Here is a 24,130-nt window from a genome sequence, read left to right on the forward strand (position 1 = left end):
ATGAAAGCTTTAGTTAATTTCCTGTGTTCTGTTAATAGTGCCTCCACAAATTAGTTTTGCTGAGTTTCTGGTTTCTGAAATAAAAGCCTTGATTCTGGTCTCAACTCACTTGGGGAAGAAGGCTGTAGATTACCTTCACAATCCCTCTCCCTCTGATCTGTTGATGGCATCTGCAGTCCTCGGTGCAAATTACAGCAGCCAGAGGAACTGTTACTGATAATAACCAGAGCATGACACCACTGACTGCATCTCTAATACGGGCCCATGCTAGGAGCTCTGGGGGAAAAGCAGAGAGCAATTCTGCCAGCTATCTGCCACCTGAGCATTCCCCTTACAGAGGTGCAGTGTGCTAGCTTTGATCCTGCTGATATTCTGGCCCTTCCATCCCACTGACATAAAGAAGCTGCTGCATGTCGCAATATTATCCAGTTAAGAGTTTTCAGCTGAAGGCTTATTAGCTCTTTCTCTGCTGGATACAAGCCACTCCCAATTATCTCACAGTAACTGCTTCCCCTCCCATGTGCATTACTGTAAATCAGCAATAATGCAATGAAAATGGATGGATTTTTATAGTGGTAAAAACCGTCTAGCAGTCACGACTAAGCTTTCTGAGTTTGGAGTGGGTTTTTTGTGCCATGGGGAGCACGAGGGTAGAACAAGCCCTGCCGCATTCTCACCGGGAAGGCTATGTCTGAGAGCAACCTGTCCAGCTACTGCCTTCCTCCCTTGCATTTCATTCCCTTTTCAGCTGCATGGCAACTAATGACCATACAAACAGCTTTACAAAAGCCCCACATTACTCCTGTATTTAACTAACTTTTAGAGCATCAGACCGTAGTGTTTAATCACTGCCTGCCTAGTTTCAGGGGGTTATTTGGTCTGAGGCTTGCTGATGCTTGGCTTCCATTCCAAGTGCTTCACTGTCAACTTCCCTTTACATTTCAGACGTGGTCTGGTCTTTTCACAGCAGTTCCCAGCAGCAGGTCAAGACAGTTCAGTCTCACACCTCTCACATTTGCACCAGCACTACCTTACTTTTCCTGATTAGATAACCTCTCTTCCAAAACACCTACTACTCCTAAACTGAGACTGTGGGGAGTGTATGTGGGTACTCCTGCAGCCTTACAGATGGGTGTAAAGCTACTGTGTGTCAGCAGACTTTTACCAGCCTTTTGTGCAAGCTAGAGCTACATTTTTGTAGAGCTGAAGGATCTGTGCTTTATGCCTTCTATTAATGTGAAGTTCTAAGTACTGAGAGTGCACAGCCAGGTAGATGCCTTCCAAGTAGCTGTAGTTTGTTTTCTGTATGCTTGCAAAGGAGGTAAAAATCTCTTTGGGCACAGCTAACAGATGAGTTGTTCTTAGACATACATCAGACCCTTTATGGCTCCTTCCAACCCCAGTCCTGCTCTGCTGAGACCGGACTCAACAAGCGGATATTCTGACCTGCAATTCCTCATCTTGGGTAATACATTAAGTGCAGGAATGAATGAGGTCATACATTGATTAAGAGATAAAAAATGTTATGACCTAGAGCTATCTTATCACCCATCCTTAGTCGCTAGTCGCTGCTGCTCTATTTTTGCCTAAAACTATCTCCTTTTAGTGTTTCCTTGCTGGCACAATCTCCCTTTTATTACTTTATTCACTAGAAATGCAGGCCTTCCCATAACTCTGGCAGTATTAATTTAATTTTAAAGGCACCCATTAATTGAAATGACTCTATTTACTGATTCTTAATAATGCCTCAAAAGCTTTTGTTCTGAATGCATTTGTCTATGTTTGAACCAAAGGCCAGTTCTGCAGTAAATCACAATTTTCTGCCTGTCTTACCCTCTAAATGGTTTGAGACAAGCAGGTTGGTTTGTACACTGTGTTTCAGTAGCTCCCTTCCTGCTACACATGCTTGAGTTTCTCTGTCCATCTTTATTCCTGTTTGCCCAGCACCAATATTACAGAAGTGTTTAAGGAGTGGAAAAAAGAAAAGGCTGCTTTTCTTCAGCCACTGTATATCCTGCTTTGTGGAGGGATGCTGGCCCCTGCTGAAAGTGTTTGCAACACACTCTCTGCAAAGGGCAGCGTGGCTGTTCCATCTATTGCACACTGGATTTTAGCCAAAAGCCATAGCTGACAGTTTCAAAAGGCCACTTCCCCATCCATCTTACTCAGACAATTGTATGCAGTCTCCAAACTAATAATTCATCATTTGCACGTGTGTGCCTTCTACTTCATTATTTTATTAACATACTAGAAGGGCTGTGATTTATTTATTAAATTCATTATTGTTCTTATCAAGTGATGACGTGTTGTTATCCAGGAAGATGCACTTGCTATCCCACAACTAATTGTGACAATTAAGTTTTCATGATTCTACCACAAAGTACAGCTCATTAACTGTAATTACTTTTGAAATGGAGCTGCTGAGTTACACACAGAAAGGAACAGGTAGGCTATATTTGTTAGGTAATTTCTGCAAATGGAGTTTGTTTTGATTAGGTCTTAAATGATACTTTCAGGCAATCTTGTTCCCTGTTTCCCAGGTAAGTTTTGTGTCTTTTTCACCTAAGAGAGTTCTAAATGTTTCTTTTTCTTTACAGACTAGCCTTTTGGCGTAGAACATTGGACCAAATTCAAAGATATTTCCTCAGATATACCTGGTGGTTTAGTTCAGCCCTTAACTGGAATCAATGGACACCAGCAGAGAACATCTTTCTTCACTGAGGTGGAACCAGCCCAAAAGGAGCGACAGTATTTTGATAGAAAGACGAGATGCTGTGGTAAGGGAAAAGTTGCTAAGAAAAAGCATCGCAGGTCTTGTAGTGATGCATGTAGTTTATGTCTGCAGAGAGGGGCCAGGTTCATATACCTCTGAAGCGGTTGACTTGAGTGATAACGAAGGACAAAATATGGCTGCCCATTTCTGGGTTCACCACATGCGGGCAAGAAACTTTTACAGATCTCCTGAGGAAGAGGGACATAGAATTTCTTTGGTTCTGTGAGAATAAGACTAACTGACTACTGATGCAACGGTACTGACTGGCTCTCAGAGGGTGTAATGTCTCAGGAGACACATGAAGTTGCAAATTCTGTGTCACCTTGTTTCCCCACTAGCACCTTTAGGAAACGTGAAGAGCATTCCTCCTTTGCAAGTGTTGCACTCTTGCAACCGCAGTCAGAGTAGATATAATTTGTATTCTCTTTCACAAACAACTGGATGCAATAGCTGCTGTAAATTTCCAGGGTGCTTCTACCTCCTCCTCAGCCCCTCACACACCAGTCAGTGGTCACAGGAGCAGAATTCAGGCACAGAAGTGTTACTGCCAGTGACAGGGGCCTTCTTCACCTTCTACTTTGTACATGGTCGTTTTGGCTTTGTCACTTACTGGGAACTGGATAATTAGAAGTTAGGCTCATAAAATCAGCACTGAGCAATTTGGCCAACCCCAGCTTTAAGGCTGTTTACACATTTAAAGGCCAGATGGAAGTGTGTGAAAGGCTCACATCAGGGATTTTCAAGCATATCAGGGATTTTCAAGCACATATTAATCAAAATGGCAACTTTTCAATGGCAAAACACTGTTACTCTTTTTGGTTCTGGTGTTGGTGGACAGAAGTATAAAGCTGGGGGATAACGGTCTCCTTTTTTTCCCAAGGAAATTGAAGCTCAGATCCTTTCTTTACAATCTTTAACGACATGGGGAAGGGCTTCTAAGAGCTGTTTTACAGTGTGTTTCACTGTGACGTAGTACTCAGGTTATAATAACCTCTGTGGAGAGATAACTGTTTAAGGATGAGGTATGCAACGTGCCGGAGTGAGGATTTGTGTCTTCAGTGAAGCACATGAACAATTATTATATCAGGCCCGGCAAAAACTCTGAGTAGGAAATACCTGCCATTAACGAAATGTTTATCCGCTCCAGAGCCACTCATCTCTTCATAATCTCTAGGGAAACAGAATTGTCACTGAAATCTACTGTGTGGTCTAAAAATGCTCTGGAATTTATGGGGCTTTGGCTGGGGAGAGAAGCAACTTATTGCAGTGTTGCTTGAGTTGTTGTCCTTTTTCTTAACAAGGTAATTCAAGGGTCTTCCAGTCCAAAGGCAAGGCCATGAAACTTAATATACCCCTAGAGAAGCCTCCACCAAATGAAGGTTTTCACCCATAGATTTGTTCTCAACAAAGGAGGGGCCAGCATCAGAAATCCAGGCAGACAACATCTGGCTAGCATCTGCCTCATGGACACAGAAAACCTACAAGCAAGCCACAAAATCAACAGTACCTACCCAGCAGCTTAAGGAAAGGTGTCATACAGGAGCCACTCTCCCAAAAAAGAGAAAGAGAATGACTGTGGGTGGTAGCTTGCCACCGGCTGTGGATCATTTAGGAAGCTTTGGATAAAGGGTGGGGAACCACAGCTGCTGTCCCTGGATCACACTGTGTTATACAGCTGGCTATCATGAACTTCTAATAGCAAGAAAGAAATTTATTTGGCTGGGATTTTTCTCCTGCATTGAAATGGCATGGAAGCATAAGATTTGCTTAGATGGTATATGCTTTTTAGCCTGACTTGTGTGACTTTTACTTTATCAGCTCATTGTAACAAATTTCTTGTACTGTATTAAGAGCACAGACACTCCTGTAAGATGTAGTTTATTTATGTATTATTCAATTCGCCTTCTTACTTTGTATTGCTGCCTCTGGGTATCCTAGAGTTGATTTCTTCTTGTAATGATGAGGTGAGACACTGCACAGGGACATAAGCATGCCTGAACTGGTGTGCAGACCCAATGCAGAACTGGCCATGCCTGATGAGAGTGCCTGGAGAAACCCTAGCTGCCTGCTCTGGTGGAAATGGCTGGGCACAGTGAGGTGGCGAAGGATGGGAAAGAGGTCGAGCATCTCTGCAGGCAGCACTGGGGTAAATCCCCAGCACAGTGCAGAGAAGCTTTTAATACTAACTAGTAAAATGCTATGATAATGCAGGGGGAAATGAGTCCAAAAGAAGCAAGGTATGGGTTCCTGATCATGCTAATCTGAATTTCCTTTCTGTGCTCCATTGAGGATCTTTCACACTGTGTTCCAGTTCACTAGCGAATGCTGTTTCTGTATTACTGAAAATGACCATCAATGGCAGCAGGCCTTAAGGAGGTCACCTCTCTCTGGAGATCTGTAGCACCAGAACAGGAGACACTGGTTTGCATGGGAAGGCTGTACAAAAGCTTCATCTGGTGCCTTCCATGCGCAAGGGACACTCTCAGAGAGAAAGACATTGTCTAAACCTTAGATTCACAATACTCCCTGAAAACTCACCATCCACCTCCTCCAGCGACTCTGTGGCATCGAGTTGGCTCAGGGCTGGATGTTAGTGCTGGACACATGGTGCATTTCACCAGCTTGTGCTCTCCACACACAAATGAGCGGGAAGGCAGATCTCTGTCTGCTGCCTGTCACAACACACCGAGCATCTGTAATGAGAAGCTATCCCACTATCTTGTAAGCGCCTGCAAGGGGATGCGTGCCGTGGAGCAGGTTAATTCAAAATGCTGCTCTCGGGCAGCATTTCTCACCCATGCTGCTCTGTACCAACGCGGGAATCCTTTCACTTTGGCTTCATGCGCACCCAGCAGCCCCGATGCTTGTGTCTCACCTTGAAGCACCTGATTGGCGCTTGTCCCATGGACAAGAGCAACCTCCAGAGCTCACCGGTGTTTCTGTTTTACCCTCAGCTCCACAGAGAGCTGTAGGGTGAGAGAAGCCAGCAGAAGGTACGACCAGCCCCCGCTTGCCCTCTTTATGTCCTGCGCGCCCGTTTCCTATGCGTTGTTAATATGATTAATACTAATACACATTAATTAACTCGGCCTGCCAGTGCCGCCGCCGTTTCCCGGCCCGCAGAGACGCGCCCTCAGCCGCCAGGGGGCGCCGCCGCGCCAGAGACGAGCGGGATGGGCGTGTCCCATCGCGGCCACCGTCCGGCGTCCGCCTCCCCGGCAGCGGGGCAGTCGAGGTCTGTCCCACGGCAGCCACCGTACGGCCTCCGCCTCCCCCTGCTCCTGGAGACGGCGGTGCCCGGCAGGGGGCGCTGCGGCGGGGGTCGGCGGTTGAGGCGGCGCCTCCCGGCGTGCTCCGCGCGCGGCCGCAGCCCGCCCCGCCCCTGTGAGGGAGGCGGGGAGTGCCACGTCCCTGCGGCCCGGGGCCTGGTGCGGGAGCAGCGCCGCCACCGCCGCTCTAGCCATGGGCGCCTCGCAGAGCGTCGAGATCCCTGGCGGGGGCACCGAGGGCTACCACGTTCTGCGGGTAAGGGCGGCAAGGAGGCGGGTCGCCCTCGGTGGCTGTTGGGCCCGGCAGCCGCTCTCCCTGCGGCGCCGCGCTCGGCCGACCCCGGGGGTCTCGCTGGGCCGGGCGGGCTCCGCTTGGTGGGAGGCGCTGGGGCAGCGGCGGCGACCAGGTGTCCGGTCTGCGTTGCGGCGGGCCCGCGCTGCCGGCCGCCCTGCCCGGAGGAGGGAGCGGGGAGGCGAGCCGCCGCGCTGTGCGGTGGGCTGTGTGGGGGGATCCGCGGGCGCCCCGCCGCCAATGGGGCTTCGCCTCAGCCGCGCAGAGCGGCCCGCGGCCTGCCCCGGCCCGGCTGAGCCCTCGGGTCCTCCGCGAGGAGGCCGACAGGGGCGGCGCGGGCGAGGGGAGGGGAAGGGAGGCTGCTTTTTGGGCGGCTTTTGCGGGCAAAGGCTGCCTCGCCTTTGGAGAGTGCTGCGAGCGCCCTGGCTTGCAGGCGGTCAGACGGCAGCTTAAGAGCTCAGGGTTTATCTTGATCGTTACGCCGCGATCTGAGCTGTCGCTGCTTCACCCCTCGACAGCAGTTCCTGGAGTGGCAGATTACGGCATTTAAAAGACAGGCGTCACACCTGCCGGAGCTGCTCTCCGGCATTCATAGTGACGGCAGTGTTGCTGTTTTTCATGTTCACGCTGCGGCCGCAAAATGTTGGTTTTGTGTGCAAAGAAATATTTTGGTAGGCTGCATTAAGGGTTTCGTGAGCAGCCTTTTGGAATTCTGTCTTTCAGCACTTTTCACACCCAGTGAGCGGTACCGTACCTGGGTTGCGTCCTGGAATCTGGTGCACAGGGTGGTACAGTAACTTTGCTGGAGGTACTGATAGCCTTGCTGCACCATAGCGCTTTTGCCGCTGTAGCTAGAGCCTGAGCACCCTTACTGGAGGCGCCGTGCTGGGCTAGTTTCTTGTTGGCCTTGGATCTTCTTGGGTCAGCTCTATGCCTGTAGCTAGACTCACGTTTTAGGTGTGTGAAAGAGCACAAGACCTCGACTTATGTGAACTAGTACTTCCTTACTTGGTCTAGCTTGCTAGCAGTGAGCTACAACTATATGTAGAATGTCATGGTGAAAAAAGAACGGTGATCATCTTTCAAGTGTTAAAAAATGCTGCATAATGCTTTTGAGAAGCAAACACTGATGTTCTGATGAAATCCAAACATTCATCTGTTAAAATTTACATATAGGTTACAGTCATGGTCGTCTTTGTTTCTCCCTTCTAATGTTATTAATATATAACAATGCCATGTTACTAATATGTGGTAATCCATTTTGATTCCCACCCCTCCCCACCCCCCCAAAAGCCCTTTTGCAGTTTGGTAAAAGCGGCAGACTTTTTGTTTTTAGCCTACTATAGTATAAATACTGTGTGGTTTTTACTCTTGAGGGTTGTAAAATCAGTAAGTGCTCTGAAGTTAGAATGTCACTTATGTCAGATTTGTCAGTTCGTGCTGTTTGATTAAAGCACACTAGTAAATTGAGGTGCATCTCTTTTATGAAGTATCGTCTACTTGTTTTTTCTTGTAATCTTACTTGATTCTGGCACCTTTTGTTTTCATTTAGGCACCTTCTGGTTGTAATGTTTTTGTGATGACTTGAAGTGGCAGTGTTTGATTGCCAGTCTTTGTAAACGTAATCGGTAGGTGCATGTTAAAGAAGTTGATTTCTGAGAGGACAGCAGCATTTACAGGGAAGGACCTGCTTGTTGCCTTAAACAAGCTGATGTCTCTCTTTCACTGCCTTATCGTCTTGCTGATATCTTCAGATGCCACAACAATGAGCAGTTGGGTTTTTTTCTGTGGACAGGCATCTTAAATTGCATCATGGTTGTGGCCTAACAGGAATTAGACCAGTGCTTATGTGGAGTTGGGAGTGTAGATTCAGAGTAGAAAAAAATTCTGAAGTTTCACTGTTACTATTAGGAATGTTTACGTTGAAATGCACGTGCCTTACAAGTGACTAGAATTTTCCTCTATAATTTTTCCAAGTTGAATTTTCCACTTGGTGTTCCACAGCGTTTGTTCAGCTCACACTGTTAGAGGAGCTCTGTACAAATGCTCTGTCTGCATGGACCAACCTTTGGTGGCACTTGGGGTCGAGCAATACTGCTATTTTCTTCTAGTTTATTCTCAAGTAGACTTTTTTCCCAGCTCAGTATTTTAACCAGACAAATGAGAATGGTAAAAGGAAAATGGCAGTAGTCTTTCAGCATTACAGATCTAATTCAGATAAGGTCAGATTTCTTTGATAATGCCAAACTTCTGTAATAGTATATAGTGGTTGTTTTTAAGATACCAGTAATAGTTGAAAAACTAGAGAAATGTCAGAAAATTGTTCAATTACTGGAAAACTTTGTTTGGGTAAGGCAGGTAAATTAAAAATATCTGTTAAAAGGCCATGAATCAAATGAGTTAACGTTGTTCAGAATGTCTGTAGGAGCCAAGTACAAGTTGCCAGAGGGATGAGCAAACTGAGACGGTGCCTTACAGTGAGACTTTTAGACTGTACCTGCCGCCTCCCTCCAAAACTGGCAGCAAGTCTGTTGTTCTGCTTGGTTCAAATGGGAGCAGAGATACGTACAGCAAGTGAATAATACCGTAATTAATTTCTGACATAATTTTTGCGGATTACTTAAATCTTTTTTGGCTGCTCCTGCTAAGATCCAGTGCAGTATCGCTTTCGTTATTTTATTATCAGTGCACTTGTAACAGGAAATAGGAATGCTCCAGGACTCGAGTGCTGTTGAAGGAAAGTGATTTCATCACATGCATATTTGACAAGAAAAGTTACCGTGGATTGCACTGTTGGGGTTTCTAGGCATTTAAATGTAGCTTTTCTTTTTAAGAGGGAAAGTAAGTTATAAACTGTTTTGTTGCCCCTGTGTCTTCAGAGGTAGACCTAATATCAGTCATTGATTTGAAACAATTCTTTGGGATACATTTTCATTCATCATGTGGGCTTTTGCTGTTTGACTTCAGTTTACTGATTCATGTAATGTGCTCATAAATCTTTCTTCTAACTGGTACCTCCCAGGCCAGTAGCATGCAATACCTCTAGGAATTTTCTCCATAGCTTGATTTTTCTCCTCCACAAGTTTTCTTTAACATAAGTTACGTGGCTGATTAGAGCAACTGACTCAATGTATTGCTCAGCATGCGTTTGTTTCTGCTCTACAGAATGAAGGAAAATTTTGAATAACTTCCTTGTTCAGTGTCGTGGTTTAGCCCCAGTCAGCAACCAAGCACCACGCAGCCGCTCGCTCACTCCCCCCTGCTGGGATGGGGGAGAGAATCAGAAGAGTAAAAGTGAGGTAACTCATGGTTTGAGATGAAGACAGTTTAATAGGTAAAGCAAAAGCTGCGTGCGGAAGCAAAGCAAAAGAAGGAATTAATTTGCTACTTCCCATGGGCAGGCAGGTGTTCAGCCACCTCCAGGAAAGCAGGGCTCCATCACGTGTAACGGTTACTTGGGAAGACAAACGCCATCACTCCAAATGTCCCCCCTTCCTTCTTCCCCAGCTTTATATACTGAGCATGACGTCATATGGTATGGAATATCCCTTTGGCCAGTTTGGGTCAGCTGTCCTGGCTGTGTCCCCTCCCAGCTTCTCGTGCACCCGGCAGAGCACGGGGAGCTGAAAAAGTCCTTGACCAGTGTAAGCGCTACTTAGGCAACAAATAAAACATCTCCACATTATCACCGTTTCCAGCAAAAATCCAAAACATAGTCCCATACTAGCTACTACGAGGAAATTTAACTCTATCCCAGCTGAAACCAGGACATTCAGCCATGTGAAACGGCTATAATTTGCCCAGGCTGTTGTAATGACTTCACAATTTCTTTAATAGGTGATGTAAGAATTTTTATCTACATGAGATTTGTGTGCTACTGTGTTGTTAGGTGCTGTTCTCCCTAAAAGATATTGAACGCAGTGCCCAAAGTTTAGGTTTCTGACTTTTGAGTGCTTTGGTTTGGTGTAGTAGAGAGACAAACGTGTTGCCATAAAGAGATTACTTTTTTTTAAGGGAGGCTCACATTTTTAAAGCTTGAGTTAACATCTCTGTGCTAAAATAAAATTTGATGCTACGTATAGGGAATATATTTTCTTGCAAAAACCTTATAAAGCTTTTTCTCTTGAACACTGGGTGTTTCATAAAGAAATTCAATACAATTATACCATGTAATGTTTTAAAATAGCTGGCAGAAATAAAATAGATTATGTCAGACCTAACAGGAATTGATTATACATAATACATAATGGAATTTTATTACCAATTACAGAGTGGGTGGAAGAACTAAAAAAAAAAAAAACAACTTTCAGCATTTTCTTGGTAATAAATATTAGGAAAAATTTCGGGGGGGGGAAGGCTTCAGAGCTTCAGCTCCTTGACAGTTGTGTATTGAATACTTGAAGCTAAGCTTCTGAAAGTTTAAGTGGACACTTGTATAAGTTACCTGACTTTCAGAAGTGAGAGTCTTCATCTGCCTCTGAAAATCAGGGTTTCCATGCCTGTTTCCATTTAGAGTAGCACTGCTTGCTTGGGGCTTAAATTTGTGGCCATTGTGTTGCTGAGCAGCCTTATTATAATGTATAATGTACAATATATACTGTCTAGGCATAGAGTGATAGTGCTGGGAAAGGTGTTCTGTGAAAAGAAACTTCATGTATTTACCAAAAAACTCTCTTCAGTAATGCAGATTAAAATTAGCATCCTGATCTTGAAACTTTCCATGTTTAATTCTTGACAGTGAATTAAAAGGGAAATAATTAGTGTGCGTCTATGTGCTGAGAAGCCCTGCTGTCTCAGTGCCATCACCTCGGTGAGAAATTGAAGTCCCACAGCATTTTACAAGTCAGAGTCACACAGCCCCTTTCTGCCTTCTGAGGTTCAGCATTCTTGATAGAGGCTCTCTTCACTAGCTCTTAAAAAGCTCCTGTGGTGGCAGTTCTATGGCTTCTCTACATAGTCTGTTATCCTGTTTTTCTCTGCTGTTAGAAAGTCATGGCATTTACACACAGGTGGCTGTAACTTATATGTCTGAAATAACAGCTGGCTTTGAGAGACTTAGGCTTCCCGAGTTGCCATGGGTGGTATCTTGCCTGCAGTGGCGTCTGTTGTAAATAGTATTACTTGATTATTTCTCAGTCCTTATTCAATTACAAAGGCAAGTTACTGAACACCTGCTTGGGACATACAGGAAAGCTGCACAACGCCAGATTGCTCAGGAGGCCTAGAGTTTATGTATGTATTTGTGGAATCTTTATTTCCATCATTCATAAGAAGGTTTTTGCGCCCTTGTATTTCCTGAGGTCCCTGGTTGTCCTTTGTTGCTGTAGCTCCTGGAAGAGAACCGTGGCCACAGAGCTTTGAGCAGAGTGCTGTGTTTTGCATTTGGCTCTGTGTGATGGTGATGAATTATGAAGGTAGCTCTCAGAAAATAAGGCGATGAGACACAAAACTGTATGGGGTCAGTGTGATTGTTGTGCAGGGCTGAGTTTGTTGCTCCTTCAAGGAAGAGACGTTTCATGTGGAATTAACTCGTAACTTCTGTTTAGCATTTCTGGGACTGCCAGGCATAAAGATGCTTTTCCATCAGTGACGTTGGTCCCAAACAAGCTAGGGAAGTAGGAAACTTTTTGTGACTGAATGAATTTCATCATGGCTGCATGATGAAATGTGATGACAGGACGGATGCAGCTGTGTGCTTCTGAGGTATGTGTATGATTGATGCAACTATAAGAGCTTGATTTCTTTTAGATACATCTTCCTGGTAACTTTTAGATGCCCACTTAGAAACAAACCGTGCAGAGATGTTCAGGACTGTGATGGATTTGGGGGAGTGTGTTCAACATCTGAAGATATTTTCTGCAAACTAATCATTCAGAACTTGGAAAATCTCACAGTCCCTTTACCAGTTTGGGGCAGACTATAAATAATTTACTTAAAATATCAAACCTATATATCCCAGGTGTCAGCGAGCTTGACATTGATGGATGCTGAACAGATGTAATTGTCATTTATTGTAGGTACTCCTTCTCATTTTTAAAACATTACCTTATTGAATACTGGTCACTGTTGGTTCACAGTGTTCAGGATGTAATCTGTCAGAGGTTGTGAGGGAGGGATATTGTGTCAGCATGTAGGGTTTAAGTTGGTTGGGTTTTGTTAAGAAGTTCATTTGGAAATGGTGGAAAAACCTCTGAATAGAGTGGACTGTGTCAGGACTGCTTTTGCAGCTGTCCTACTGGCTGAATGAAGTCTGGCTTTTCACAGTTTCAAGACCATGACACATATCCAGTCCTAATAATCTGATATGTTATCTGAATAAATGTATCAGTTTGCTGGATTTACTGATTTTTAATGACAAGGTTTAGAAAGACATGTTCTGTCTTTAAAATTCTTGCTTTCCCAGTAACCTCTGAAACCATCTGCTGATTTCATTTTGGTGTAAAGCCTTTATGTCGGACTCATTAAAAACACAAAATGTAGGTTCTTATATGTCATGTGCAATAGGTGGTGCAATGAGAGAGGGGGAGGCTATTAAAGTATTATCATGTCACTTCCCTAAACTGGGGGAAGAGCAGCACAAGCTCATCCTACCTTTGCTACAAGAAAAACCACATCAGAGGAGAGGATGTTTTGAATTATTTAATTACAAGAGAAACTTCAAGCCTGAGAATGTGATTATGAAGCATGCATGTCTATAGGACACCTGTAGGTTTCCTTTCTGTAGGAGCATGTCTATAGCGTTCTTTAATTCTGCTTTCATGAAACTGTTCTTTTAATCTTTCTTTGGCAGGAAGGCCTTGGGTACCCAACTTCCTAAGTAAATGCTTTCTACCTATTGGAAGAATAATGAATATAGTGTATTTTAGCTTCTCTGTGGCTTTTCTCATAAACTAAAGTTTCTGTTTGTGGAGGCTGTTCTGAGGTAGCTCTACATTACTGAAAGTTTTAATGGCTAAAGTTAAAAATGAGCTCTAGGGACAGTCCACGAATGTCAAAGCAACATCTACAGCGTGCTCAGGGGTTTCTATGTAGCTAGTGTCAGAGGGACGTGGAGGACATGGAGCTTAGCTTGTACTTCTACCCTATTGCCTGGTGCCCAGCTTGGTATCTGATCTCTAGTTATTCTTGGCAAGAGGCACCTAGTTCAACTCCAGTTAGTGAGACAACACCAAGCTGTGTGGTGTGGTCAATGCACCAGAGGGAAGGGATGCCATCCAGCGGGACCTTGACAGGCTTGAGAGATGGGCCCGTATGAACCTTGTGAAGATCAACAAGGCCAAGTTCAAGGTCCTGCACATCGGTCAGGGCAATCCTAAGCACAGATACAGGCTGGGCAGAGAATGGATTGACAGCAGCCCTGAGGAGAAGGACTTGAGGGGTGTTTGTTGATGAGAAGCTCGATGTGACCTGGCAATGTGTGCTCGCAGCCCCGAAGGCCAGCTGCATCAAAAGAAGTGTGTCCAGCAGGTCAAGGGAGGTGATTTTCACCCTCTATTCCACTCTTACGAGATAATCAGAAGGCTGGAGCACCTATCCTATGAGGACATGCTGAGAGAGTTGGGGCTGTTCAGCCTGGAGAAGAGAAGGCTCTGTGGAGGCCTTATAGCAACCTTCCCGTAGCTGGAGGGGGCCTGTAATAAAGATGTAGAGGGATTTTATACAGGGGCATGTAGTGATAGGACAAGGGGTAATGGCTTTAAACTGAAAGAGGGTAGATTTAGATTTGACATAAGGAAGAAATTCTTCACTATGGGGGTGGTGAGGCATTGGAATGGGTTGCCCAGAGAAGCTGTGGATGCCCCATCCCTGGAAGTGTTCAAGGCCAGGTTGGATGGGGCTTTGAGCAACGTGGTCTAGTGGAAAGATGTCCCTGCCTGTGGCAGGGGTGTTGAAACTAGGTGACCCTTAACATCCCAACCCAAAACTTTCCTCTGATTTCTATGACTGTAAGTTTGGTGACTGAGGGCTGTGTTTTCGTACAGTTAATACTTGACACCTGGGGAGAATATCTATACCCCCAGTTGTAGGAAATTATTTCCAAGGAGCATGCAGGCATCTTGAAGAGACACTTTAACTTTGGGCCCCTCAGTACAGGAAGAATACTGAGTTGCTGGAGCATGTCCAGAGAAGGGCAACGAAGCTGGTGAAGGGTCTGGAGAACAAGTCTTACGAGGAGTGGGTGAGGGAACTGGGGTTGTTTAGTTTGTAGGAAAGGAGGCTGAGGGGAGACCTTATTGTTCTCTACAACTGCCTGAAAGGAGGTTGTAGCGAGATGGGTGTCCGTCTCTTCTCCAAAGATACTAGAGATAAGATGAGAGGAAACGGCCTCAAGTTGCATCGGGGGAGGTTTAGTTTGGATATTAGGAAGAATTTCTTTACTGAAAGAGCAGTCAGGCATTGGAACAGGCTGTCCAGAGAGGTGGTGGAGTTGCCATCCCTGGAGGTATTAAAAAACCATGTAAATGTGGCACTTTGGGGCATGGCTTAGGAGGCCTGGTGGTGTTGGGTTGATGGTTGGACTTGATGATCTGAGAGGTCTTTTCCAAGCTTAATGAGTCTATGATTCTATAGACACATCTCAAGTTCTAGTTAGAAATGATAAATATGGGGTTTGGGGGATGTTAATGCTGCCTCAGTGATTTTTATTGCTTTGGCATAATGTTGGTTTCATACTTTCTTGCTGCTTTACAAATCTTGGACAGCAATCAGTGTGTGTGATGAGACTCTGGAACTACTGGTTCCAGATTATTTTTTCTTTAATAAATGTTGAGGTTATGTGACACTAATGTTCTAAGCTTCTGGCATCTGTTACAGAAAGCTACCCACAAGTAATATGAGTTTCTTCCAAGCTCTGATTTTGTGAATGTGTCAGACAGAGGTAGACCCTAAGAGCACAATTTCAGTAGTAATCAAGGGGTTTTTTCATATTAGATTGTTTTGTTCTAGATGAGTCGTATTAAGAGAACTCAATTCCTGCAGAATCAGACCAGTACTGAACAAACTAGCAGACTTGTACCAGTTCTGTTGGCTGGAGTAACACGTAATGTAAGAAACCACACTGTAAAGGGTAATGCTTTTTAGATCTTTTTGGAAGATAAATGTAGCACATAAAAGAAGCAGCCAGTGGGTAAAATGAATCAGCTTTACATATAAAGATATTTGTAGCAAAGGCTATAGGAAAAATCTGATAGCCGTATTGGAGTTACTTTTGTCTGTCAGCAATGCATGTAATAGTGAAAAAACAACACTGGCAAAATGTCTCCCTGTTACTCCATTTGGAATTAAAAGCATACTTTAAGCCTCTGGGAGCAATGTGTATCCAATACTTAGGCCTTGTCCTAGTGGAGTGGTTGAATTATGTGAGTGGCCATGGCTGCAAAATTGCATGTGTCCCTTTTCTTGCAGCTTGTTGGTATGTTAATGAATCATTGGTTGTACAGGTGCCCCGTCTCAAGAATGTCAACAGGTGATGTTTAATCATGAGATAACAACCCATGCTTACACAGATGTGACTCTCCTTTTCCTCTAGTAAGTGTAAGATAAAAATCAAGGTCCAACATTGGTACTTCTGTGGAAAGATACTGCTTTTAACCAACTTTTTCAGAATTCATTAAGCTTGTTCTTTGACCAGAGTCGTCTTTATTGAAATAAACATCTACAGCTTATCTGCTGCAGCTGTTAAGCAGTGCTTATCCTAGGGGGTGGCTACTGTTGTGTCATTCCTCAATAACTTATAAATTGCGTATTCTTTTTAAATGTGTGCCTTTTTTTAAGGGAGGGATTTTTTTTGGCAAAAAGATTATATTTGAACACTTAAAAGTCATACTTGTCAACATCAGTAGTTTCTAGATCTACAGTTTGCACAATTAGAAATATAACTCTAATCTATGAATTGGTACAGTTTGCTAAAACCTTGTTTAACTTTGTTAGGTGCAAGAAAACTCACCAGGGCATAGAGCTGGATTGGAGCCATTCTTTGATTTTATTGTGTCCATTAATGGTTCAAGATTGGTAAGTGTGTTGCTAGTTTGTAACTGAATATAAACAGTGTGTTCAGGATCTTATTTTTGTAGGTAAAACAAGTGCATTTGTTTTATTTAAATGTATATAAAATATTTCTCCTTAGTTTAAAATGAGAAAGCTTAACTGCATCAGAAATTAATTTCCTTCACCCTGTAGTTATAACTCTGTCAAAAATTTAGGTGGAGAATATGGATGCAGACAGACATGCTTCCCTACTGATCCACCACTACCTGCTTGTGCTGGTGCCCCCCTAGTTCTGTCTGTAAAACTGCTTGTGTGAGAACTTGCAAACTCATTTCAGTCAAAACAGGTTGGTTGAAAGAGCTGTTGTCAAAGCTGTTAGCTGGGCAGGAATCAAGGGGGTAAGTTTTCAAGCAGAACTGTAGTGAGAGAACAAACCATCATAGCAGTGGAAAAAACAAGCTGTTGCTAAGTTCTTCCACCAGTATGGCTGGATTCAAGAAAGCCTCTGAAAAGCTGCAAGGTGCATCATATCACGGGTTTAACTGAAGTGCTTTCATGTCTGGAAAGCATGACCTGTTATTGTGAAATCCCAGGTTTTCACCAGAGTTGTGTTCTAGAATTGTGAAGGGACTGGAAGCTTGTTATAAAATAGCTGTAGATACATACTATGATAATATAATGCACAGTGTTTATAGGACCTTTGAAATACAAAAGTGGTGCTACAGAACTGGATGCTTGCTGTGTTGAATACTAAACTAAGCTCTTGTTTGAACATTTGCAGAATAAAGACAATGACACTCTCAAGGACCTGTTGAAAGCAAATGTTGAAAAACCTGTAAAAATGCTAGTATACAGTAGCAAAACACTGGAACTGAGAGAAACGTCAGTGACCCCCAGCAACATGTGGGGTGGACAGGGCCTGCTGGGTGTGAGCATTCGTTTCTGCAGCTTTGATGGGGCCAATGAAAACGTGTGGCATGTTTTGGTACGTGTGGACTTCCAAGTATTTTTCTAACTGTTAAACTTTATCTTTTTACTGAAAAGTAACTTGCAAGGGGGTGCATAAGCCATGAGACCAAACTGGTCTGTTTTCTCTTCATTGATTTTTGGGTTTGAAAAGACTTTTGAACTAGAACTCTATGTCTGTGAGTATATTATCAAATCTTTTATTTAAATCAGTGGTTTTGTACATTACTCAGAGCTCCTGGTAATGGTATCAAAAGAGGCTGTCATCTCGCCAGTGTTTAACTAGTTCAGTGACCATTCTACTAATTGTGTTGAAAACTTGACTGGTTTGTCTGTCAGATGCAAAACTTGGGTGAAGTGCACATCTAACTGTTCTGCTATACCCTGGCAGTTACGTGCTGTTTTGTAACTTTCCATCTTCAAACTAGGAAGTGGAACCAAATTCTCCTGCTGCATTAGCTGGGCTTAGACCTCATAGTGACTATATCATTGGAGCAGATACTGTCATGAATGAGGTAAGTATATAAAAACAAGGTTTTGATTCTCTTTTTCAAACTGAAAAAAAAATTTTACTGGGGCAGTTTGAAACATCCCCACTTCTGTCTCTGTTCAGTGCTAATGGAAGTAAATCAATGCAAAGAGGAAGGAGCTCTGACATGGTGCCTCTTCTTTGTGCTTAAATGCAATTCTGGAAATAAAAACTGCTATTAAATATCTTCATTAAGTCATATAGACACTCTTCTTGTACTCTAATATTAATATTTCAAAAAGCAGATATGAAATCTGGGTTGTGCCACATGTCTTCTGAGTTGTGCTAGCAAAGCATGTTTTAAAGTTGGCCCTGTGATAGTGTGCTGCTGCAGCATGTAGCTGTTCCAGGTTCTGTTACAGAAAGTTAGGACTAGGAAGATGATTGTTGTAATGTCAATTGATAATATAAGGACAGGAAAGCCCTTACTAATTTTTATACTTTTGCAGTCTGAAGATCTCTTTTCCCTTATTGAAACACATGAAGCAAAGTCATTAAAGCTTTATGTGTACAACACAGACACAGATAATTGTCGGGAAGTGGTGATTACTCCAAATTCTGCCTGGGGTGGAGAAGGCAGGTAAGGAGACAATATGTTACTGGGGGATGGGACAATTTTCGTATAGCACTAGCCTAAAAACTGCTTGCTTAAGTTTTCTGCAGAGACAGGAAAAGAGTGTTGGTGTATCCAAGGCGTTTTTGCTATACTAAATTAATATTTACTCAAAATTCAGATTTAGTTACTAATGGGGGGGTGTGTATTTACACAGTAAACTAGCTAGTGCAAAAATGTGTAAAGTGCAATGGTTGCTTTCTGCATTAGGCTTCAAATAGTCATTAGACTGTTGTATGTTCTTGAAGTATTGCACAGTAGCCAGAAGAGAGGACTGCAGATAACTGAGTTGAATTCCAGGCTGTATACCTGATACAGCTGCTTGGTTTAAATAACAATGACATTTATTTTGTGCTAAATGTTTTATTGTTGAAAACTACAGAATTGCCTTTCAGTTGTCTCATATCGATTATTTCTCCTTAGAAGATGAGGCAACGTTGGGGGGGATGGAAGGGTTTTACAGAACTTATCTTGAAACTTGTTGGTGTCTTGAGTCATTCGTGCATTGCTTGCTATGGAGTCTGTAGTTGTAAAGTCACTTCACTGACTTTTAAATGTTCATATTTTAAAAGCCTAGGATGTGGCATTGGTTATGGATATTTGCATAGGATACCTACACGCCCATTTGAGGAGGGAAAGAAAATTTCTCTCCCGGGACAGTTGCCTAGTGCATCTCTCAGTCCCCTCAAAGATGGCTTCACAGAAGTAAGTTGTAGTTACTTTTTTGGCTTGGTAAAAATGGATTATGATGTTATATTGCTTTTCGGCTTCTATTGGTTCTTGTGGAAACAAATCCTAATGATGTAACTTTCTTTTTTTCCCTTTCAATAAGGTTCAGCTGTCCTCAGTTAATTCCTCAGCCACATTACCACCTGGGTCAGCAGGCCTTGAACAGAGTCTTTCAGGCCTTTCTATTAGTTCACCCTCAACTACTGTCAGTAACGTTCTCAATACAGGTTAGTGTCGAAGTAACTGACCTCTGAAATGCATGGGTTTTCTGACTTTTTTGCATTCACAGATGTTTCTATCAATTTAGTAGAAGACAGAAGAGAGAATAAATTTTCTCTTCCCCAAACTTTCCTCAACAACAAGTACGGTAATTGTGCCTTACTTGCTCACAAAATAATTGCAAACAACTTCCATCAGGAATACGTATGATGCATGTTATTTAGAATGCTGTTTTTCTTAATCAACATTTTATGGTTAAGGCAAATAGTGATTCTGCTGTAAGCAATTATTAGTTTGTACTCCTTGAGCAAGGGAACTGAAATATTGTATGCTTAAAATTAATGCTGTTTTCCTCTATACTCCACCAGGTGTTCCAACAGTTCCATTATTACCTCCTCAAGTCAGTCAGTCCCTTACCTCTGTGCCACCAGTTAACCCAGCAACTACATTACCAGGTGAATAGCTAAAATTTCTTTAAACACTGCTGAAACAAAAATCTTAAGGGAGCATGGGAAGAGAGCTGTCTTTTCCACTGCTTTTTTGGGAGTGGGAGGGTGTAACTGCATGCGACTTACATATTTCATGTTAAAGATCTCTATACAACCTCTATAACGTTAAGAATTTTTTTTAAAGTATGTGCACCACATGTCTTTAGCACAGAGGAATGAGGTGGAAACAAAGGTTACAACCCTTTTAAGGGCCCCCTGCATAATAGATGCAGCATTCAGGATGGTATTATCTTTGCTATTTGTAATACTTCTTGAGGTGATATGTTGTTACTTTCCATAGTTCATAAATTGTATATTGCAAAATACTTCTACAAATAGTTTCACAGTTTCTGGTTTGTCCTTTGCACTCAGACATCATGGTAGAAGAAATATCTGGGAAGGCACATCTTGCCTATTTCTGCATTCCTTTCACCCGTAAAATTTCTGTTTTAGGAAACTGCATTTTAATACTTAGTTTGATCATTCTTCCTAGTATAGAAGGCTAACAATATAAACTGTATGTTGCTGTTACTCTTTCTAAATTATTTGGTACTTTAGTATAACCAAAGTAAGGGTCTGCCTCCAAAGTGTTATGCATTATTTCCTGATAATAATGAACATTTCAAACACTAGTATTCCAGAATCATTCAGTGGGTAGGATGAGGATTATATAGGATTTTGGCGTGTAATTGTCCCAGTTGTGCATTCCAAAACACTGGAAGAGTTGTATTTTGCTTTTTACACTATGAGACACGTAGATAAAGATGTGTCTAAAAGTTTTAAGTAATGCTTGGAAGTATGCTCTCTTACACAGGAAAAAAATGTGTAGTAGAGCTAAGTGCATGCAAACAAGAGCTGAGAACTCTAATCTTGTGCTGCTTAGAGAAAACAGTAAACTACTAAGAAGTTCAGCTTCTGTTCATGTGCTTGTCTTCCCCAGCAACCTATGTACCCCTTCCCCAAAATCTGCAATATGAATTTTCCTTTCACCTTGTTCTCTGAATAGTATCATTGCGTTTCTGAAAGCTATTAGACTATTTCTTGCAATTTGCATGGCCATACTAGTGAAATTGTAAGTATTAAGTATACCTGAGGTTTAAAATTTGAGTGAAGTTCAGCTTTTTTCAGATTTAAAAAAAACTCAAACTGAAGTTGCTTGTAGCTGAGTTGAAGGCTCTTTGAGTCAGATTATGTCAGCCTTTGTGGCGTGAATGTGGAATTCACAGGGAGGTAAAGATGACTGGTTTTAATCACATTTGTGTACAGTGGCCTTGCTTTAAGACTTTCCTCCTGTCCGTTTTATTGCTGTGTTATCAACAGTTTATTTCAGAACTACCCTTCTCTGAGCTAAACACAAAGTAGGAATAGAGTCCTGGTCCCAGAAATGCAGCTCAAGACAGGAAGTTGAGGAGTGGAAGGATGTTCCATAGCAAACACAATCATGGAAGGGCATGTGTTGTGTTCATCATGTTTCTCTTCTATTTTCAGTCCTTCCTGACTTTGAAAGTTACATAGAAAAGGCAAGACAAAATATTTTTGTGTTTAACTCTAGTTATGAACTAAGTAGAAAAGACTAATAGATCAATCAATATTAGAGACCAGAAATACTATGTATTTCATCCTATTATTACCTTCTGCTATTCAAATTAGGAATGGAGGGCTTCTGGTACAGTGCTGCGGTGAAATAACTACCTTTGTTTAAAAGCTGAACTTGGTATGCAAACCTACTAATTCCTTGAAATAAAATTCTACTTTCCTCAGAAAAATCTTGAAAGGTTGGGCTTATGTATTTGCTAGTCTGGACTTCTGCAATAGGTATCTGCTTTCACTGTGCAACTTAAAAGCTGAAACTCAGGTTAATTTGCATTCTTATATGTGAAAATTATAATCAAGATGTAAAGCAATATAAAATTACTTTAAATGATCAATAAGATCTTGGAAACAGTGAGGGGAAAAAAACCAAGTTTTCAGCTGTAACTTTTCCACCCTTCTTAGGTTTGATGCCATTACCAGCAGGGCTTCCCAACCTGACTGATCTGTCCAAACTTAATTTACCTGCACCACACATCGTTCCAGAAATCATACAGCCTGGTATGTGCTTCTGCAAACTGAAATGCTGTCTTAGCAGATCTCTCCTTGATGATCCTTGACACTCTCATTTCAAGCCATCTGGTGAAGTCCTGAACCAGATAAATTGAATGTTTGCCTGAGATGGGAGTTGACAGTAGTGCCCAGGTTAGGCACACAAGGAATATGTCTTTAGATAAACTAATTCTAAACCTGTGTCTATATTTAGTTGCTTAATCTTATATTACCTGATCTATGATCTCAAAAGAGATTGTGCCAAGGATGAAAGTGTATAGTTTTATAGGTAGAAGAAAATATGAGGTGATACCTTGTATGCTAGATGAGGAGATTGAAGCACCTTGATTGAATGCCAAAAGTACAAACTAGTACTAGATTTATGGTTTTGAATAAAACAAAACTGCTGAAGGTGCACATGGAGCAAGCAAGAAGAAATTGGAAGGTTACATGGAGTAAGGTTCTTATTAACTTCTAGTTTCTGGCAGTTCTAGTGAATGCCAGAAAGATCTAATCGTCAGTATTAAGGCATTAAATACCTAGTCCTCTGGGGAGGTAGAAGCAAACTTGAGTTTATTCTGATTCTTCAATTCTGAAATCTGAAAGGTATCTGGCTTGAAACTAGCCTGTTGAGCCAGCGCTGCACGTATATCATGCTCACACTAAGTTCAAAAAGCTTCCTCCTCTCCAAGAGTAAACAGGAGATTAGGGAAGGTAAAAATTTTAAGCAAACAGAATCTCTCCAGACCTGTCTGTGGTATGCAGCAGCTCACTGCCTTTGTTTGTTTTTCTTTTTTTTATTTCTCCTTAGGTTTGCCATCCCTTCCCTCCTTGCCACCTCTGAATCTAATGGGAATAACACCTCTATCAATGCCACCCAAATGTGTTCCTCTGCTTCCTTTGGTCACAGAGGCATCGACAGTGCCTACAGATTTGCTTCCCTCCATTACTCAAGCTGGGAGCTTTTCCGTCGACCCTGGCACTACTGTAAATGTAGAACAGACCTCTACACTCACCTTGGATAGCACTACCCCAACTTCTAAGGCGACTATTGTTGACAGATCAAGTGAATCCTCTACAGTTAATGAGAAAGCATCTGGAGTCACAGATACACAAGCTTCTGAATCGTAACTCCAGATCACTATTGGATTGGCTTGGTATTTATTTAGCCATGGGATACATATTTGAAGAGCAAGCTATCATTAATTTCATACTAGTTTGTACTTAATCTTTAGGAGTCCTGTAAATAATATGGAGGTATAATAAAAATAAAAGGGGGTTTATAAAGTGTGTGTGGTGGGAGGGGAGGAAGAGTACTTGTATGTAACAAAAAAAAAGTCAAGGTGGTAAATAGAATTCCACTGCCAAACTCGGAGGCATATGTTTTTAATATAGGCTGACAGCCTTAGTCTGCTAGGCCTGTCCTTGCTTATAATTAGCAATTTTTGCTTCTGATGAAACGAAGTGGTTCTTGCGTGTGACATTAACATACCATAGTTCTTGTTCTTTGCCAAGTATGTCGTTACTACAGTGGGGATGAGAATGTTCAGTCCGAGTTGTAAATTTTAACACTGCAAAATTTCCACCTAAAGGTATTTCTATTAAAGTTGCTGAGTGACCTGTTAACTGACATCTTGTTATTCAGCTTGTACACAAACCTTTATTTTTAAGCTCTTGAGAAATGCTCAAGCCATGTTTTGTGACTGCTTCTGCATTGGTTTATACGCCCACTGTAAAATGGCATTTGGAAGGGAATGCAGGAAATGTTAAATGTAGCACACAATTTGGCACTTCATGACTACTGTAAGACAAATTAATGGATTAAGCATACATACAGCAATAAATTCCTAGAATTTTATCTTTTGTGTGACAAAATAGCACGTTTATTTGTTTAACGGTTAAATTCTCACTTAACTGCTTTTAGCTCAGCGCTTTCTAGCACAGATCCATGAAAGGGCTCCCTCCAGAGGAATGGATCCAAGAGGGAATGCCAGACTTCTTAGTGGCAGGCAGGATCAGCACTAGTGGTTAGATCTGTTGCAGCAATGAGTCATGAAATCTGCCTGCATATGATTCATACTTGGCTTTTTAAATTGACGTTCAGGATGAAAATTTTAGATTAACTGTAGATTATACACTTGTATGTGTGCTGTACTCCAGGTGATAGCCTTCGCTCCTGGTAT

The 24,130-nt window shown here is 42.4% G+C and overlaps 1 protein-coding gene across 1 annotated transcript; it reads left to right on the top strand.

Annotated features, from left to right (window-relative positions):
- Window positions 1-6,079: 6,079 nt before the first annotated feature.
- GORASP2 (golgi reassembly stacking protein 2) lies at window positions 6,080-23,805 on the top strand. Its single transcript, XM_075093426.1, has 10 exons — window positions 6,080-6,298; window positions 16,265-16,345; window positions 17,103-17,306; window positions 17,716-17,802; window positions 18,266-18,396; window positions 19,002-19,134; window positions 19,262-19,385; window positions 19,746-19,832; window positions 21,861-21,956; window positions 22,759-23,805. The coding sequence occupies exons 1-10, from the start codon at window positions 6,236-6,238 to the stop codon at window positions 23,076-23,078; spliced, it is 1,326 nt and encodes a 441-aa protein (XP_074949527.1). The 5' UTR covers window positions 6,080-6,235; the 3' UTR covers window positions 23,079-23,805.
- Window positions 23,806-24,130: the final 325 nt, after the last annotated feature.

The sequence above is a fragment of the Phalacrocorax aristotelis genome, chromosome 5, assembly GCF_949628215.1.
Source record: "Phalacrocorax aristotelis chromosome 5, bGulAri2.1, whole genome shotgun sequence".
Classification (NCBI taxonomy): Eukaryota; Metazoa; Chordata; class Aves; order Suliformes; family Phalacrocoracidae; genus Phalacrocorax; species Phalacrocorax aristotelis.

Excerpts from the sequence above, each read along its gene's own strand:
- GORASP2 (XM_075093426.1), top strand. The coding sequence starts at position 6,236 with ATGGGCGCCTCGCAGAGCGTCGAGATCCCTGGCGGGGGCACCGAGGGC. Across the intron at positions 18,397-19,001 it reads GCCTGGGGTGGAGAAGGCAG|CCTAGGATGTGGCATTGGTT; the intron begins GTAAGGAGACAA and ends ATATTTTAAAAG. Across the intron at positions 19,386-19,745 it reads CAGTAACGTTCTCAATACAG|GTGTTCCAACAGTTCCATTA; the intron begins GTTAGTGTCGAA and ends ATACTCCACCAG.